This window comes from Raphanus sativus, chromosome 2, assembly GCF_000801105.2.
Source record: "Raphanus sativus cultivar WK10039 chromosome 2, ASM80110v3, whole genome shotgun sequence".
Taxonomy (NCBI): domain Eukaryota; kingdom Viridiplantae; phylum Streptophyta; class Magnoliopsida; order Brassicales; family Brassicaceae; genus Raphanus; species Raphanus sativus.
The window spans coordinates 20,164,163-20,180,790 of NC_079512.1; the positions used below are offsets into that span (position 1 = coordinate 20,164,163).

General features: G+C 37.6%; 5 protein-coding genes and 1 pseudogene across 6 annotated transcripts; 2 read left to right on the plus strand and 4 right to left on the minus strand.

The window, feature by feature from the left end:
* Window positions 1-262: 262 nt before the first annotated feature.
* LOC130494561 (GPI mannosyltransferase 1-like) lies at window positions 263-2,233 on the minus strand. Of its 2 annotated transcripts, XM_057002532.1 has the most exons (5): window positions 2,010-2,231; window positions 1,647-1,910; window positions 1,362-1,544; window positions 764-1,278; window positions 263-697 (listed from the first exon to the last, which is right to left on the minus strand). In XM_057002532.1, the coding sequence occupies exons 1-5, from the start codon at window positions 2,047-2,049 to the stop codon at window positions 383-385; spliced, it is 1,317 nt and encodes a 438-aa protein (XP_056858512.1). In that variant the 5' UTR covers window positions 2,050-2,231; the 3' UTR covers window positions 263-382. The 2 variants fall into 2 exon arrangements, with proteins under 2 accessions (XP_056858512.1, XP_056858511.1); XM_057002531.1 differs by having other exon boundaries at window positions 1,362-1,910; window positions 2,010-2,233.
* Window positions 2,234-2,718: 485 nt separating this feature from the next.
* LOC108825482 (uncharacterized) lies at window positions 2,719-4,519 on the minus strand. The gene is made up of 4 exons (XM_018598783.2): window positions 4,154-4,519; window positions 3,793-4,049; window positions 3,277-3,728; window positions 2,719-3,203 (listed from the first exon to the last, which is right to left on the minus strand). Exons 1-4 carry the CDS (start codon window positions 4,273-4,275, stop codon window positions 2,931-2,933), a joined length of 1,104 nt encoding a protein of 367 aa, XP_018454285.1. The 5' UTR covers window positions 4,276-4,519; the 3' UTR covers window positions 2,719-2,930.
* Window positions 4,520-5,526: 1,007 nt separating this feature from the next.
* LOC130508612 (NDR1/HIN1-like protein 12) lies at window positions 5,527-6,356 on the plus strand. The gene is made up of 2 exons (XM_057004197.1): window positions 5,527-5,838; window positions 6,020-6,356. The coding sequence occupies exons 1-2, from the start codon at window positions 5,527-5,529 to the stop codon at window positions 6,335-6,337; spliced, it is 630 nt and encodes a 209-aa protein (XP_056860177.1). The 3' UTR covers window positions 6,338-6,356.
* A 2,960-nt stretch (window positions 6,357-9,316) lies between these two features.
* Window positions 9,317-10,792, minus strand: LOC108837003 (uncharacterized). Its single transcript, XM_018610089.2, has one exon. The coding sequence runs from the start codon at window positions 10,790-10,792 to the stop codon at window positions 9,317-9,319; it is 1,476 nt and encodes a 491-aa protein (XP_018465591.2).
* Window positions 10,793-12,842: 2,050 nt separating this feature from the next.
* On the plus strand, window positions 12,843-13,540 carry LOC130507862 (transcription repressor OFP10-like; annotated as a pseudogene).
* A 683-nt stretch (window positions 13,541-14,223) lies between these two features.
* On the minus strand, window positions 14,224-15,304 carry LOC108816304 (probable CCR4-associated factor 1 homolog 11). Its single transcript, XM_018588885.2, has one exon. The coding sequence runs from the start codon at window positions 15,153-15,155 to the stop codon at window positions 14,319-14,321; it is 837 nt and encodes a 278-aa protein (XP_018444387.2). The 5' UTR covers window positions 15,156-15,304; the 3' UTR covers window positions 14,224-14,318.
* Between the last annotated feature and the right edge of the window lie 1,324 nt (window positions 15,305-16,628).

The window sequence follows — 16,628 nt, forward strand, 5'->3', positions numbered from 1 at the left end:
GGCATGAGAGGAATTAAAATTATCCACGTCCTTTTTGATAATCTGACACTCATGGCCACATAAACTTATAGTTTGTCTTGGAGTTGGCCTAGACATTATAGGCAAATGAAAGCTGCATAAGGAAGAGAATGCAATTACATCCAAAATCTTGCGGACGATAAAGGTACTCTTGGAAACCAAACATTTATACTTTTGAAACAGATTGTGGATTAATTATGTTAAAATGTCTTTTTTGGATGTGAAAAAAAAAACATTCTTGGAAGACATATCAAACAAAACTTGAAGATCAAGAATCATATACAAAAACCAAAGTTCCAAGGTCCTAAATAAATATGAAATGACCCAATAAACAAAGAAAAGCAAACAGCTTTTGGAACAAGTATCAGTCAAGTTTCGTAACATTCTTTCTATCAGAGGACACGTACTGTCCGAAGAGAGGAGAGAATCGATGTCGCTGTATGATCTTGACAAGGACAAATGTGTTTGCAGCCAGAAACACCAAACTCGCCATCCATAGCTGTAAAAAGACGTTAACCCCCTTGAACTCGAGCATGTATCCCCATAACAGCCAATGAGTCTGAGCTCCAATCCACAGAACCATGCATAAGATGCCTTCCCACTTCAGCTTCATACGGCTCCACGGTAGAATCAGAGGTAGCAGGCAATAGAACCACACAAAGTACTGCGCCGTTATCACCTAGAGCCAAACAAAACACTAGATCAAAAACCAGAGACTTTTAAGACAGAAACGAGAGTAGAGTACCTTATTGAAAGCCACGAACGCGACGGTTTGGAGAAACATACAGAACACTAGATCCTGAGAGAAGCAGAAGACTAAAGCAAGCTGTACTGTGAACTGAGGCAAAAACGAGATAAGCTTCTCCAGAGCTGAGAACTGGCGCTCGTAGTGAAGATAAATGTGGTAAAAGTAGATGGAGAAGTTGTGCCTCGGATCCGTGCGTGTGAGGTGATACAAGAGAGCCTCGTGGAGGAACTCGTGCCCATAAAAGTAGAAAGAAACAGCATTGCAAGCTAGAAAAACCGCCCCGGATATCAAACCAAACATGATTCTCTCCCTCGAAAACAAACTTCCAACACTGAAGTCGAATGTTCTCTTCTCCGTGCTGCTAGTATCTGTCCAACCCTCAAGAGGAGGCTTGTGACCAGATCTAAACAACTTGGAATCGAGAACCAGGATGATTGGTAACGCATAGATGATAGGATACACCCTGAAATGAACAACAAGGCCGTACCAAAATGCAGCTTGTGACAAATTACCTACACAACAGCAAACACATATTGTTGCAACGTCTTGTTATAATCTACTTAACGTGTGTGTGTGTGTGTGTGTAAGTAAGTACCTTTCATTAGGGAGATGATGATCCACAGAATCATAGCACAAACGATGGGTTCACAGTTCCCTCTGGTTCCAATTGTGAACGTAAACGGATTGAGAAGCCACACCATTACAGAAACTGTGCACACCTTCTCAGACACCTTACGCTGTTTCAAAATCTTACGGATAAACAAACCCACCAGCAAATCTGAAGAGAGACATATAACGACAAACAGGTTATGCTGTCTGAAGCTGATGATCAGACAAATAAAGGTTGAACCTTTAAGGGTTGGGAGAGAGAAGCATATACCAGAAGCAGAGAAGAGGAACTTTCCCCAAGAACGATGGAAGATTGAGTTGGGGACGAGGAGAAGCGCGAGGAGAGGTGAGTAACGGTAAGTGGTTCTCTTGTAAGGAGATTCACCAGAGGCCATCAAGGAGGCAGCGTCGGAGAAGACGATGTAGTCGACGTCAGTGTAGCGGACCTCCATGTGAGCGTCTTGCCACTCTCCGTAGACGATCAAGAACACGCGGAGGAGCATGGAGGATAGTAGCAGAGAACGGAAACTCATCCCTTGGAAAAAAAAAAGAAAGGTTGGATATTTCGATTTAGATGGGTAAACCCATAACGTGCGAGATCTTGTTGTGCAGTTACAAAGAGTAGAAGACTTACATTTTGGTGATTCATCAGTCTTGTCTGAAGCAGGGGACATATCGTTGTTTTTCTGAAATTATCAGACTTCAGACACAAGGAAGCGTTCCCCTTTCACGTCTCTTAGGTCGTTTGGATTCGGGTTCTTCGGGGGGGAGAGAGAGAGAGAGAGAGAGAGATGTAGGAGATTACAGGGATGATTGAAGTCGCCGGCGTGTGGCTCCGTTGGGGGATCTCGTCGGCGATTCAACCTATGATAAATGGTTCGATTTCGTCTTTTTTTCTGGTTTTGTTTGGTTTTCCGGTTGGTTTCGGTTTAATAAGATTATGAGTAATCCAGGTTTGGTACAGACATTTTTGAGATTTTGGATTAAATTCTTGGAAATTTTTATAACTCCTACAAGTTTAATAATTTATAGGATTCTTTTTGTTTCTGAAGTTATTTTTTTTGTAACTTAGATTTTGATGATTTCTAACTTAAATTTTTGGAAGTTTTCTTCTGAAGTTTAATGATTTCTAAACCTAACAAACCGATTTTAATGATTATTTAATACATATATTTTCAAAATTATATGTTTATTTTTTACCACATATATTGAAAGTCTACTACAACATATAGTGAAATTGAATCTATAAATAGATAATACCGAATTTCAATAACATTTGAAATCACTAAGCGGATATCATACCATTTTGCCCACCACTAAATTAAACATATAATAAACAATGGTTACTTTCAGTTCAAACTTCATTCATATGATTTTTTTCCGGTTAGTCACAAACAACATAAGCAAACCAACAATCACTCCACACTAAAACAATGAGATCAACACACAAAGAAAACAAACACAACCATGATTACATATGTGCACAAAAGCATCTCTCTCTCTCTCTCTCTCTCTCTCTCTCAAGGTGAAACCTCTGAGACACACACTAAAGAACTCAACCTTGCACAAGTTTAGGACTTAGCCCTCTTGCCTTCCTCGTCTTCCCTACAAATAAGTCCTTGGACTTGATCAAACCAGGGAGGCAACCCACCACTGTCACAAACGGAAACTGAGCCACCGAGTCTTTCCTCCCTAAAGACACAATAGCAATCTCTGATCCTGGCTTGTACGTCGACAACTTCTTCCTTTTCCCGCCAGACATCATTACTTTAATGTTCTTCACCGCCACATTAGCATGACTCTCCGCTATATATCCTTGCTTCATCTCCTGTCATTACAAAAATCACAACAAATCAAAACAAGATACTAACTAAGTCTTCATGATATAATAATGCACTTACCAGGATATTAGTGATATCTCCAATAGCGAACACATTCTTTCGATCCTTAACCCGCAAGTGCTCATCCACCATGACCCTTCCTTTACCATCCAGGCTATCTTTCAGAACAGTTCCATTGAGCCACTGAGAAGCAAGAGGCTTCCCAACACAGAGGAAATGACAATCTGCGTGTATAGTTTCTCCTCCCGAAGTCTTATATGTTTTGTTCCCGTCTGAAGCTGAACTCAAATCCACCGACTGGTTCAGTATCACTTCCACTTTCTTCGATTCCAACCAGTCAAATGCTTTGTCAGCAGCCTTTTCTCCGACAAACTCGAGCAGTCTCGGTCCTTTGTGCACCAACGTGACTTTCTTCTCCGGAAAGTCAACTGCGATCTCCGCAGCTAGCTCCACGCCTGACGGTCCTCCACCGACGATCAGAACTGATTGAGAAGATACGATCTTCTCATATTCTGCAACAAGATCAATGTTAAAACCTAGCTTGCTTGTGTCTTAAGCTAGAGGATCATTCATTACCTGCTTGGTATTGTGAGAGCTTCTCTTGTCTGGTTTTGGGGAGCAAGTCGTTGTGACCCGTAGCGATCACTAAGTAATCATATCCAATCACAGCTCCGTCTTTAGTCGTTACGTCGCTCTCCGTGATGTCGATCGCCGGAGAAGTAACGACACGGCCGTTTTTAAAATAGTTCTTGTGGTTGATGACTGTTCTCTCTGCAAAGGAAGGCTCCACCATGGATCTCAAGCTCGCCCACGTGATCTCAAAGTACTCCTTCCTGATTTGATCATCATTTTTTCAACAAGTTTTATGAGGCTCGTGATGATGATGATCTGTTGTTATTTAAGATAGTGCAAAAAAAATAAAAATAAAAAAACTTACGGATCGATGAGGGTTACGTCAGCATCGAACTGAAGCAGTTTTGCGGCGAGGGAGCCGGCGACTCCTCCGCCGATCACCACCACCCTCTTTCCTTGTGTAGATGTAGATACTATCCCCGACATTTTAGATATTCAGACTCCAAAATAAAATCGAAACAATGAAGGTTTTTGTCTTTTCTTGGTGTTTTTTTTCTTTTTCTTGTTCTTGGAAATGGAATCCAAGATTCAATATATATATACAAAGAGAGTAGAAAGATTGTCAGAGAGGCAAAGGGTTTTTTGATTGACGTGTTTAGTGACATTCAGATACCTCTGTCTGAAGAATCTCACTTGGGAGCTTCCTTTGTGCATACATCATCGAATACTTCAGTGGCGGCTGAACAACGCCTTTCAATTTTCCTTCGTGATGGAAACTTCGGCCTTTCAGTTTGGAATACTGGGCCGATATCGAAACTATTCACTCATATATGGGCCGAGAACAAAGCTATTTTATTCATAAATTACCAAATTTTAGCACTCTAAAAATTACCAAATTTTAGCTATCAAATCAAACCAATTTATATGTTAAATTTAGATATTTTGACATATATTATTCAAATTTATATGTAATATATTATTTTGTTTATAGTTTTGAGAAATCTAAAGTATGTAATAAATTTAAAAAAATTTAAAATAATTTAAATGAATTATCCAAACCCGAACTGAACCCGCAAACATCCGAACCGAACCCGAACTAAAATTTAGAAAATACATAGATGGAGTTGAAATCTTTGACCCCAAAAATCTAAAATCCGAATAAACCTTAATTTTAAAATTTATGGATACTTGAACGTCCACCCTTACTCTCATTTAATCCTTTAAATACTGTATATGTAATCATTTGTTAATAGTGAATCAATTAATATTCACATTTTACGCCATGAATAAGTTTATAGGCATCTAAAACTTCCATAAACTGTTCAAGAATATTCTATAGATCTTATTTCATATTGAGATAATAACTAACAAAAAAATGTGATAGTAAAATTTATAGCAAAGTATAAAATATTATTTTTAGAATAAATCATAAAAATGTAGTGAACGCTAACAAATGGTTTTGTCTAAAAGTGGAAAATAGATATGGTGCAATCGATAGTGAATGTAAATAAGAGATCCTAATCAATTAGTTATAAATATTGCCAACCAGAACAATTTATTTTTGTCAAAACATATCGTATATGATACATAAGATCATCTGTTTATTAATTCCTTACTGTAAATTGTTAAAAAGGATCAATTGATAATTACATCAGAACCGAATTCAAACGAAAAACACATTGCTGTAAGTTGCTTACAAAGGATCTTTTTCTAACCAAAAAAATTGTACGCAACCAAATGGCGGAGAAGGATAAAAAGTGCGAGTTCGACTACAGTAAATATTTGGACGAGGTGACAAGACGCATAGTATACGGAATTACGGGTCTGGTCATTACGGTTGCGGTTGTGGTTTTCTTGGTGTGGGCTATACTTCATCCGCACAAACCGAGCTTTGTCCTACAAGACGTTACCATGTACGAGTTCAACATCTCACAACCAAATCTGCTAACTTCAAATCTCCAAGTCACACTCTCTTCTCACAATCCAAATGACAAGATCGGAATTTTGTATGACCGCCTAGACATCTATGCCTCGTACCGCAACCAAGAGGTATCGTTTTGCAGTTTTAATGCAATTGTTTGTGTGAGTGTGTTATCCATTGACCTACTGGTTTGTGCAGTGTGTATGGACCAGCAATATTTTTAACGTTTATACCGCAAAACATGACACATCTTAAGAATCATAGGTTTTGCAAATTTATTCACCTTTATTTTTTCTATTGCTTAATTAGGTGACTTTGGCGCATCTATTGCCGGAAATGTACCAAGGACATCTGGATGTGACGGTATGGTCGCCGGTTCTGACTGGAACTGCCGTGTCAGTGGAACCTTACCTGACTCCAGCACTGAACGAAGACATAAACGCCGGGATGGTGCTTTTAAACATTAAGATCGACGGTTGCGTTAAGTGGAAAGTGGGCTCGTTGGTAACTGCATGTTATCGGCTCCTAGTCAATTGTCCAGCGTCCATTCCCTTCTCCGGTCAGTTAGCTGGCACCGGTCCGGCCATCAAGGACCAGCTTGCTCAGAAATGTGCTGTTGACGTATAAGAAAAACTTCCTTGTTTTGTTAGGGGTCAATTAAATTTTAAGCTTGAATATTTTTTTCTTGTAAAACTTGAATGTTATAAGTTCAAAGTATATCTTTGATCTCAACTTGTTATGTAGAACTCAACTCAAATATAAAGAATTCTCTTTATTAATCTTCTTAAGGAAACACTCAAAAACCTTAAGCTCTCAACTCACAATCTATAAAACTCTAATTAGGATGCAACACTCTTGCATCTCTTATATAGCTCTCAAATATTCCTAAACTCTTAGGTAATATCTTTCCTAATCCTAATACACTTAGGATTGGTGTTGCTTAGACTCTAAGTTAACTTCATGTTTATCTCCAACATTCTCCCCTTTAAACTTGAAGTTATCTTCTCCTATATCTTGAACTCCCACAAGGTCTTTCATTTCTTTAAACTTGATTCTTCCTAAAGCCTTGGTTAAGATGTCTGCTTTTTGTTCTGTTCCTGGTACATGCTCGACATCAATCAATTCGTTTTCAATGCACTCTCTAATGAAGTGGTAGCGCTTGTGAATATGTTTGCTGCGACCATGGAAGACCGGGTTCTTGGTAAGAGCTAATGCTGACTTGTTGTCGAGTCTTATTACCACTCGATTACTCGGCTCACCAATGATCTCTCCCAACAACTCTTGAAGCCATATGGCTTGCTTTGCAGCTTCGGTTGCAGCCATAAACTCAGCTTCACAACTTGACAAAGCTACTGTATCTTGCTTTTGAGAACACCAGGTAACTGGACAATCATTCAAATAAAACATGTGACCTGTAGTGCTTTTACCATCATCTTCGTCAATGTTGTGACTAGAGTCACTAAACCCCTCAAGCTTCATCTCGTCACTCTGTCTGTAATCAAGACCCAAACTCGTTGTTCCCTTTAGATAACGTAACACAGCCTTTAGTGCTATACCATGCGAGACTTTCGGACAATGCATGTATCGGCTAAGTAAGCCTACAGCAAATGCGAGGTCTGGTCTCGTGTGAAGTAGGTAACGTAGGCAACCAATCTTACGTCTGTAATCCTTCTCATCAATACTTTCTTCGTCCTCGGCTTTAGAAACTTTCAACCCGAACTCCATGGGAGTTTGTATGGCGTTGCACTCATCCATTCCAGCTTCACTTAGTATCTTCCTTGCATATCGGTCTTGGTTCAATGTTATCCTTCCCTTCTCTTGCCTTACTTCGATCCCAAGATAATACGTTAACAGACCGAGATCAGTCATCTCGAATATTCTTGACATCTCCTCCTTGAATTTAAGTATCATAGTTATATCAGAACCCGTAACTAACAAATCATCGACGTATACTGCGACCAGTAGCAGATGATCCTCTAGCTTCTTTCGATATAGAGCTGGTTCCTTTGTGCATCGTTTAAATAGCAACTTTTCTAACACTTTATTCAGCTTTTCATTCCAAGCTCTCGGAGCTTGTCTAAGACCGTACAAGGCTTTATTAAGCTTGTATACTTTATCCTCTTCTCCTTCAACTTCGAATCCTTCTGGTTGTTTAACATATACAACCTCTTTTAAGTCACCATGTAGAAAAGCGGTTTTGACGTCTAAGTGATGTATTTCCCATCCCTTTGATGCGGCTAATGCAATGAGAAATCTCACAGTTTCTATGCGGGCAACTGGTGCGAATACTTCTTCGAAATCAATGCCATGGCGCTGAATGTAACCCTTTGCAACTAATCTTGATTTATACTTGTTGATGCTTCCGTCTGCATTCCTTTTGATTTTAAAAATCCACTTTAACCCGATTGCTTTTGCTCCAGGTGGGAGATCAACAAGATCCCAAGTTTTATTTTTTACTATAGAGTTTATCTCCTCTTCGCAAGCTATACGCCATACTCTCTCTTCCATTGCTGTTTTGAAGTCCCACGGTTCCTCGTTCAGTAAGAGCAATAGACGTTCTCCCTCGTCTTCCGCAAGACAGACATAGTCATCTAGATAAGCAGGCCTTTTGCTTACTCGTGTTGATCGTCGAGGTTGAATATCATCGTCATCTGTTTCATCTAACTCCTCTGTTTCCTCTGTTTCCTCTGTTTCCTCTGTTTCATCCTCTGAAACTTTCTTCTCTTCTTCTATCAAGTCGTTTGATAATGCTTCAAGGCCCTGATTCCCGTGTTTCCCAAACACTATTTTGAATGCTCCAGGTACTTCTTCTTCCTTTTGTTTGGTTTTGTTCCAAGGCCAAGTTTTTTCTTCTTCAAAAACTACATCCCGGCTCACAATTATTTTTTGGTGTGTGGGATCAAACAATCGATAAGCTTTGGAGCCTGGTTCGGTTCCGAGATGCACTAGAGTATGAGACCTGTTATCTAGCTTCTTTAGGTTGGTCATCTCAACTTTAGCGTGTGCTAAACACCCAAACACTCGGAGATGCTTGATGTTCGGTTTCCTGCCTTTGAATGCTTCATAAGGTGTCTCAGTCTTTAATGTTTTTGTTGCAATCCGGTTAATCAGATAGGTTGAATGTCGTACTGCTTCCCCCCATAGGTAGTTTGGTACCTCCATATGTGCTAGAATACTCCTTGTCATCTCTAATAAGGTTCGGTTTCGCCTCTCGACCACTCCGTTCTGCTGTGGAGTGTACGGTGCCGTTAAGTGTCTTTGTACTCCTGCTTTCTCACAATAAACACGAAACTCTGTGCTTGTGAATTCTCCCCCTCTGTCCGTTCTCAATGTTTTGATGGTCGCATTGGTCTCGTTCTCGACAATTCTCTTAAAAATTTTGAACTTCTCGAATGCTTCAGACTTCTCTTTCATTAATATAGACCACATGTATCTTGAATAGTCATCGATAAGTACGAATATGTATCTGTTCTTTCCTCCAGTAGGTGGTGATATTGGACCACAGAGGTCGCCATGTACTAGCTCTAGTACTCTGGAAGCGCGGTATGTTGTTGATGTTGGAAACGGTCGCCTCGCTTGCTTAGCCTGTAAACACGAACTACATACTTATTTCTCGACTTTTAGCTCAGGTAGTCCTGTAACAAGCTGTTTATTTATCATTGTCTTCAAAGCATCGGCTCCTAGGTGTCCAAGTCGTGCGTGCCAACGTGAGTTCTCACACTGAACTTGCGTTTGAAGACACTTCGTCTCTTCTATCTCCATCACCACTTTGTACAGTCTATTTCTTGATCTTGAAGCTTTCACAATTAGATTACCATCTTTGTCGTGCAACGTTAGATGGTCTCCTCGCATTCTCACATCGCATCCAGACTCAGTAGCCTGCCCGAGGCTTATAATATTGCTCCTTAACTCCGGAATAAAGTACACGTTTGCTAGCATCTTCTTTCTCCCGTCTTGACTTACGAATAGAATTGACCCTTTACCTTTAATATCAATTCTTGAATCATCTCCGAAACGTACTTTCCCGGTGATAGTGTCATCTAATGAATTGAAGTACTTCAGGTTACCAGTCATATGGTTGCTAGCTCCATTGTCTAGATACCATATCTTATCGTTGTCAGAGTTGGACTCAAACTCTTTTGGTGTCACGTTTCGTTCATTCAGGTAAACAATTTCGTGCATCATAAGTTTTTCGGCTTCTTGTGTTTCGTCTCCATCTTTGCTCTCCGTTGCTTCTTGTAATTTGAGCAATCTGTCTGGACATGTTGCTGCGAAGTGACCAAGCTTGTCGCACCTGAAACATGTTACTCTTGATGTATCACGACTTTCCCAGTACGAACGTTGATTGTCCCATTGTGATCTTCCTCGTCCTCTTCCTCTACCGTAGTAGCTATTGCGACCACTCCTACCACGTCCTCCATAGTAGTCTCGATTTTGTTGTTGCTCCGCGTTTGTATACATGAGTTTATTCTGGTTCTCATGTGGATCTTCTTCTTCATCAGTTATGCGCTCCTCAAAAGTTTTCAATCGTCCTATCACATCTTCAAACTTTGCTGTTTTAAGGTCAATGGATTGTTCTAATGAGGCCACCATAAATATGAATTTCTTTCTTGGAAGACTTCCAAGTAGTTTCTTCACAAGTTTGGTTTCCTCAATAGTTTCTCCCAATGCCATTGCCTTTGACGATATCTCGGTTATCTTGCCCACATAGTCGTCTATCTTGTCAGTTTCTTTCATCTTCATCCTATCAAATTCCATCATCAACGTGTGGAGACGTGCTTCTCGCACTCTCTCTGCCCCTACGTTGCGCGTTTGTATTGCTTCCCAGACTTTCTTTGCTGATCCTAGATGTCCAATTTGTAGGATCATAGCTTCTGGAATGGACTGATATATAAGTGTTGTTGCCATGTTATTTTTCTTTTTATCAGTCGATTCTTCTTCTATAACCTCCCATACCTCATGAACACCTAACACAATCTTCATTCGTATTGCCCATACGGTATAATTCGTTGCGGTAAGCATTGGACAACGAATGGAAGAAGAGCCTCCTTCCTTCTTCGTCACCTCTATTATATCTCCCATATCTGTCTCGGTTTGTTTTCTTCTTCAAGCTCTGATACCAAATATAAGTTCAAAGTATATCTTTGATCTCAACTTGTTATGTAGAACTCAACTCAAATATAAAGAACTCTCTTTATTAATCTTCTTAAGGAAACACTCAAAAACCTTAAGCTCTCAACTCACAATCTATAAAACTCTAATTAGGATGCAACACTCTTGCATCTCTTATATAGCTCTCAAATATTCCTAAACTCTTAGGTAATATCTTTCCTAATCCTAATACACTTAGGATTGGTGTTGCTTAGACTCTAAGTTAACTTCATGTTTATCTCCAACAAATGTGGGCTTCCGGTCATTAATTTCAAAGTTGTTCTCTTTGAATTTCAGCTTTATAAATGATTATTTTAGCTTATATTATAATTTGCAAACATTATTAGTTTATGAGATGAGCACACTATATCACATATTATATAATTACTGTTCTAATATTTTACTGTTTTATAAAAAAATTATAAAACAAATTTGCCGTTTTTTATAAGTAAACGAGTTTGTAGTTATATACTGAAATGAAAATATTTTATTACTGTTTTATTCCATTGACGGAAAAAACTATGATAAATACCTTTTTATGTTTGAATTTGTGTTCAGAGAGATTTTCGGTACTAAAAGATTATTACTGTTTGGTTTAAACAAAATTTGATTCGTATTTGGTTTGAATGATTTCATTTTGGTTTGAATCGTTTTAAAAGAAAGTTAAGGGGAAACACCAGAACACAAGAGGGTGGTTAGGTACAAATGATAGCATGACGTACACAGAAACTTTAACTTCAGCGAATCATCAATACAATTAAAACAGCAGCACTTTTTCAGACTTCCCCTTGCCTTTTCAAACTATTTACATGAGTGCCATTATCATTTAATTTTTAAAATCAAATATTATGGTAACTATTTAAATTGAGAAGATATAGTTCCTATTAATATGGAAAATTTGGTACACTGCAGATACTATTTTCCTATTAATATGCAACATAAAATAATTAATGAATTTTAATACATTAAGAGTTTTTAGTATATTCGACAATTTTTTAAAAAATGATAACTTCTAAATACTACATAAGATTACAAATAATCATAAAATAAGTCTTATACGTTAGAAAAAATATCCTAATAACTTTTTTCACAAATAGAAAATCCTACTTAACTACTAAAATTAATAGATCGACACTATCCTACTAATACTCAATGTATTCAAATAATATTAAGATCTGAAATAACCAATAAATTATATCAGCTTTCGAGATATATGATCAATATACGCGGTATTAGTATATAAAATCATATATCATTTTGTTCAAATTTAATAAAATTGTAAATTATAAAAATTATAAAAAGTAAAAATATGTTTAAGTCACTGTTTTTTAAATTTATGCAGACTTTGTACCCGACTGCTTTAGTCATTTGGTTATTGGGTCGGCTGCAAGTAAAATGTATGTCAATAGTTTAATCAATTCAATATATAATTATATATATCAATATTAAAAATACAATTAAAATCATGTTAAAAATTTACTAAATTTTTAAATATATTTTCTATATTTTTTGTTTCACATAAAATATAAAAAACAATTAAACAGTTTTTGTAACAGGTGGAGTTACCACATATAATAAAAAGTACAATAAAATTAAAATGGTTAAGTATTTAAATATCTAATGAAAACATTGAGAGTATATTTTAAATTAAAAAATAACAAGTTAAATCAAATTGGATTACACACCGATCATTTCTCAATTAAACTGGTAGCATCGGGTTTTTGCTATTTTGCTGGTTTATTGAAGTTTTAAATAATGGTTATTTCTTAAAACTCAAGCTAAATTATATATCGGATTAATAGATTTACCGGTTAGATCGTGAGTACAAATTGAATACGGGTCTAGATTGAGTTTTAAAAATGCGGATTAAAATGGAAAAAGTTAAATAGACAACATACCATGCATTTTATAATATTGTTAAAGAATTTTACATCATAAGATATCCCGCGCTTTAAAAGCGCGGGTCAAAATCTAGTATCCAATTAAATTTTCTTACAGAAAGGAGAAAAATCCATCAAAATTGTGCATCTCCCAAGCAAGGAGCAATGCTGAATCTTCAAGTTAAATTAAAAACAAGAAAAAAGGTTCCCCTTTTAACAAACTTTTTCACACCAACACCCTCCTCACTCAATAATCTCAACTTCTTTTCCTTTCCTCTCTTTTAACAGAAAATGCATTTGAAGAAGAAGATGAAATATACACTCAAAACCATATTCATGCCCTGTGGTTGCGGCTCCACCGTCCCTCCTTCATCTCACAGCCACTACACTCCAGGACTACCGGTTTCTCCCACGGTGTTACGCAGCCCATGTCCTAAGATTGACGAGAGTGTTGCGATGGCTAAGGAATCACTCAATCCATTCGAAGATTACAAGAAGTCAATGAATCAGATGATCAAAGAGAGAGATATCCAAACAGATGATGATCTTAAGGAGCTTCTTAGGTGTTTCTTGGACATAAACCCTCCTCCTCAACACAATCTCATCGTCCGGGCTTTTGTGGACGTCTGTTCACTTCTTCGGCCAACACAAGACCGTCGTGGAAACTCACTTGGCAGATTGCTTCGTCTTTATGTTAATCCGGTTGATGATAATGATGATAACTCACACCAAACCTCTTCATTTAAGATGAGAAACGGATTCTCATGAATGTGTGTTACAATACTGTGAATAATTTGATTTTATTTTAGTTCCCTTTTACTATATGAAGTATGTTTTATGATTCCACCATGCAAGATTATTTGTTAACCATTTTGAAAATATATATAAAAATCAAAGATGTGAATTATGATTTCCAGTTTTACACGAGAATGAGTGAATTATGGTTTACAATTTTCCTTGTGATTTCAAAGTTATACCTTAAAGGATGTGTTAAGAGATATTCGGGTTTCAACAAGATTTTCTTACAACCTATAACTTGACTGAAAATAATATGCAACTTGGGAAAACAACCTTGAAAGTTTCATTTTGTGTGGTTAAAATTCAGTTAATATATGAATATTTTTAATATATGAATAATTATATAAACTATATATGTATAAAATATAATTATAAATCCAGTTATAAAAATATTAAAAGTAATTTTTTATTTAAATATAAATATAAATATATGATTTTCTATAAAATACTTTAAAACAATTCAAAATGGGTTATATTTATACCACATCATTTTCCATCTTTATTTTGTTAAAATTAAATTATCATAAAATTATTTTTTATGATTCAGGTGGTCCATCCATATTTGTGATAAACTAAAAACATAGAAACTCAAATTAATATTGTATAAATTATTGTTGAAGTTTCTGGTCAACTATTCTTTCCTGTTGTGGTTCATTATTAGGTTGCTGATTCTGAAGAAACGAGGACGAATAAAAATAATTTTCAATTTCTACTGTATAATTAAATCGCCCATGTAATTAACTTCAATTGATTGAACTGAGTTAATAAGTTTAATAATCTTAAAAAACCTCTAAACCGTACAAAACTCCGGCATGCTTCTCCGGCCCATCCTCAACAAAATACAAATCCCTCATCCTCCGAAACGCCTGCCACGTCAGCAAACTATCCGAACCGGCCTGATGACACTTCCCAACCTCCCGGTTAACCTCAAGCGACCGAGCCACCCGGTCCAAACCGCCAAACAACCTCCGCTCGCAGAACCTCATCATATGCTTCACATCATACACTCTCTCCCCGAAAAACGCCCTGAGCACCCGTAGAAACTCTCCCAACGACCCCGGAAGCTCCCGGCGCGTGAGGATCTTCACCAGGTAACCGAAATCGTACGCGCTGTGAAACGTCACCCAGCTCACCGACACCGACGACGCGCTGCAGTTGCAGATCAGCCCCGACGACACCATCAGCTCCGCGAACCTCTCCGACTCGACGCCTTCGCTGCGGTTACGCTCGAAATCGATCCCGTGGCGGCGGAGGAGCTCGATCGAGTCCGGCGCGTGGGGGTCGCGATGGACGTCGAAGTCGCGGAAATTGAACTCCCAGATGAACCGGCTCCCGCCGAGGCCGCCGAGATCGGGGAGGTTTCCGTCGGCGTCGGAGAGAGTGAGACCGACCTGGACGAGGCTGAGAGCGTCGACGTTGGATTTGAGAAGCTTGTAGAGATAGCCAGGGTTTCCACGGCGGCGGAGATCCGCCTTGTAGATCACGCCGGGGAACTCCGTGTCCATGGAGACGAACGGGAAGTCTTCGACGATCCCGCTGATCAGCTCGAACTCAGACTCCAGATTGTGAGCCCAAACCTCACGAACCACCACTGAACCAACATCTGGATTGATCATCGTCACCTTCGTTTTTTTTTTTCTTAGATTTTATTGATTCTAATTTTGAAATGTGCAGATTTTGAGGTATATATATAGGTGTGATTGTGGAAGTGAAGAGTTACGAGGAAAGGAGAGACGTGAAGACTAGAGAGGAGGAAGTGGTGGTGTAGAGTGTGAGAAACGCGTCGTGGAGATGCTTTGACTCTCGTGTTTGGCTGTTACAAACGCAACTACTCGGTCTAAGCTGGCTGCTTTTGTATTCCCCCAATCATTGTATTTGCACACCCAACTCGTTATTAATTTAATGAAATTAAATACATCTCATCTCCATTTAGTTAATATAATCGTTATGACTTACGATACAAGGGATATACTATGTCAGTGCGGTTAAGGTTACAAACAATGAATATCTAACGCATTTATAGATTACATTCTGTAGAAAATGGTTACGTTTGGTCCAAAAAGCTGGATAATAGATTAGAAAAAAGGTTACGTTTGGTGGTCCAAAAAGCTGGATAAAGTACAAGTACAGAACTACTCTCTGTACGCTTAGTATACTTTACGAAGTACAAATACAAATGTGTAATAACAATATGCTTTGTGATTATGGCTTTTTCTTTCCATTAATAGGGTTTTTGTAGGTAAATTTACATATTTATAAGTATATTTCCCTTCTTTGGTATTTTCCCAAATAAACACACGTTGAAGTCTATAATTAACTTTTTAAGAAGTAGATAGAAATAAGTTTTATAACATGCATAATTTAAGGCAAAAAAAAAGAGAGAGAGTGATAAGATGTTGGTCACAACTTTGACAAAGAAAAATGCGAGGAACTTTCTCATTGTGTTGAACACCAACACACCTTGTGTGTTGCCATACTTCACATATATACAAACCCAACATTGTCCCTCCATCTTCCTCCTTTTGCTCCACCAGGGGTGGGCACTTTACCCGATATCCGAAGTGGCACCCGAACCCGACCCGAAAAACCCGAACCAAAATCCGAACCGAAGTAGCAAAATACCCGAACCCGAATGGATATCCGAAGATAACCGAACATATGTATACTTACCCTTATTTTTCTAGTTTACATCTTTTATTTTATTTAAAATATTTATATTAATGTTACACATACTTTAAAATCACATAGTATATATATATATATATATATATAATTATGAAGAAACTAATTTGATATTCATTTAAAATGCATGTCAACTTTTTGTTTCATGTATTAACAAAAATTACATCCAAAGTTTGAAAATAATAACCAAATTAATATTTTTATTTTTGAAATGTTATCTCCAAATCTATTAATCATTCAATCTATAAAAAATAGAAAATCAGTTAAGTGAAATCTATATTTTTAAAATACAAGAAACTTAAAAAATGAAAAATTTATTTTTATTTCTTTTAAAATCTAAATATCCGAACCCGATCCAAAATAACCGAACCCGAACTAAAAATACCCGAACCCGACCCGAAGTACAG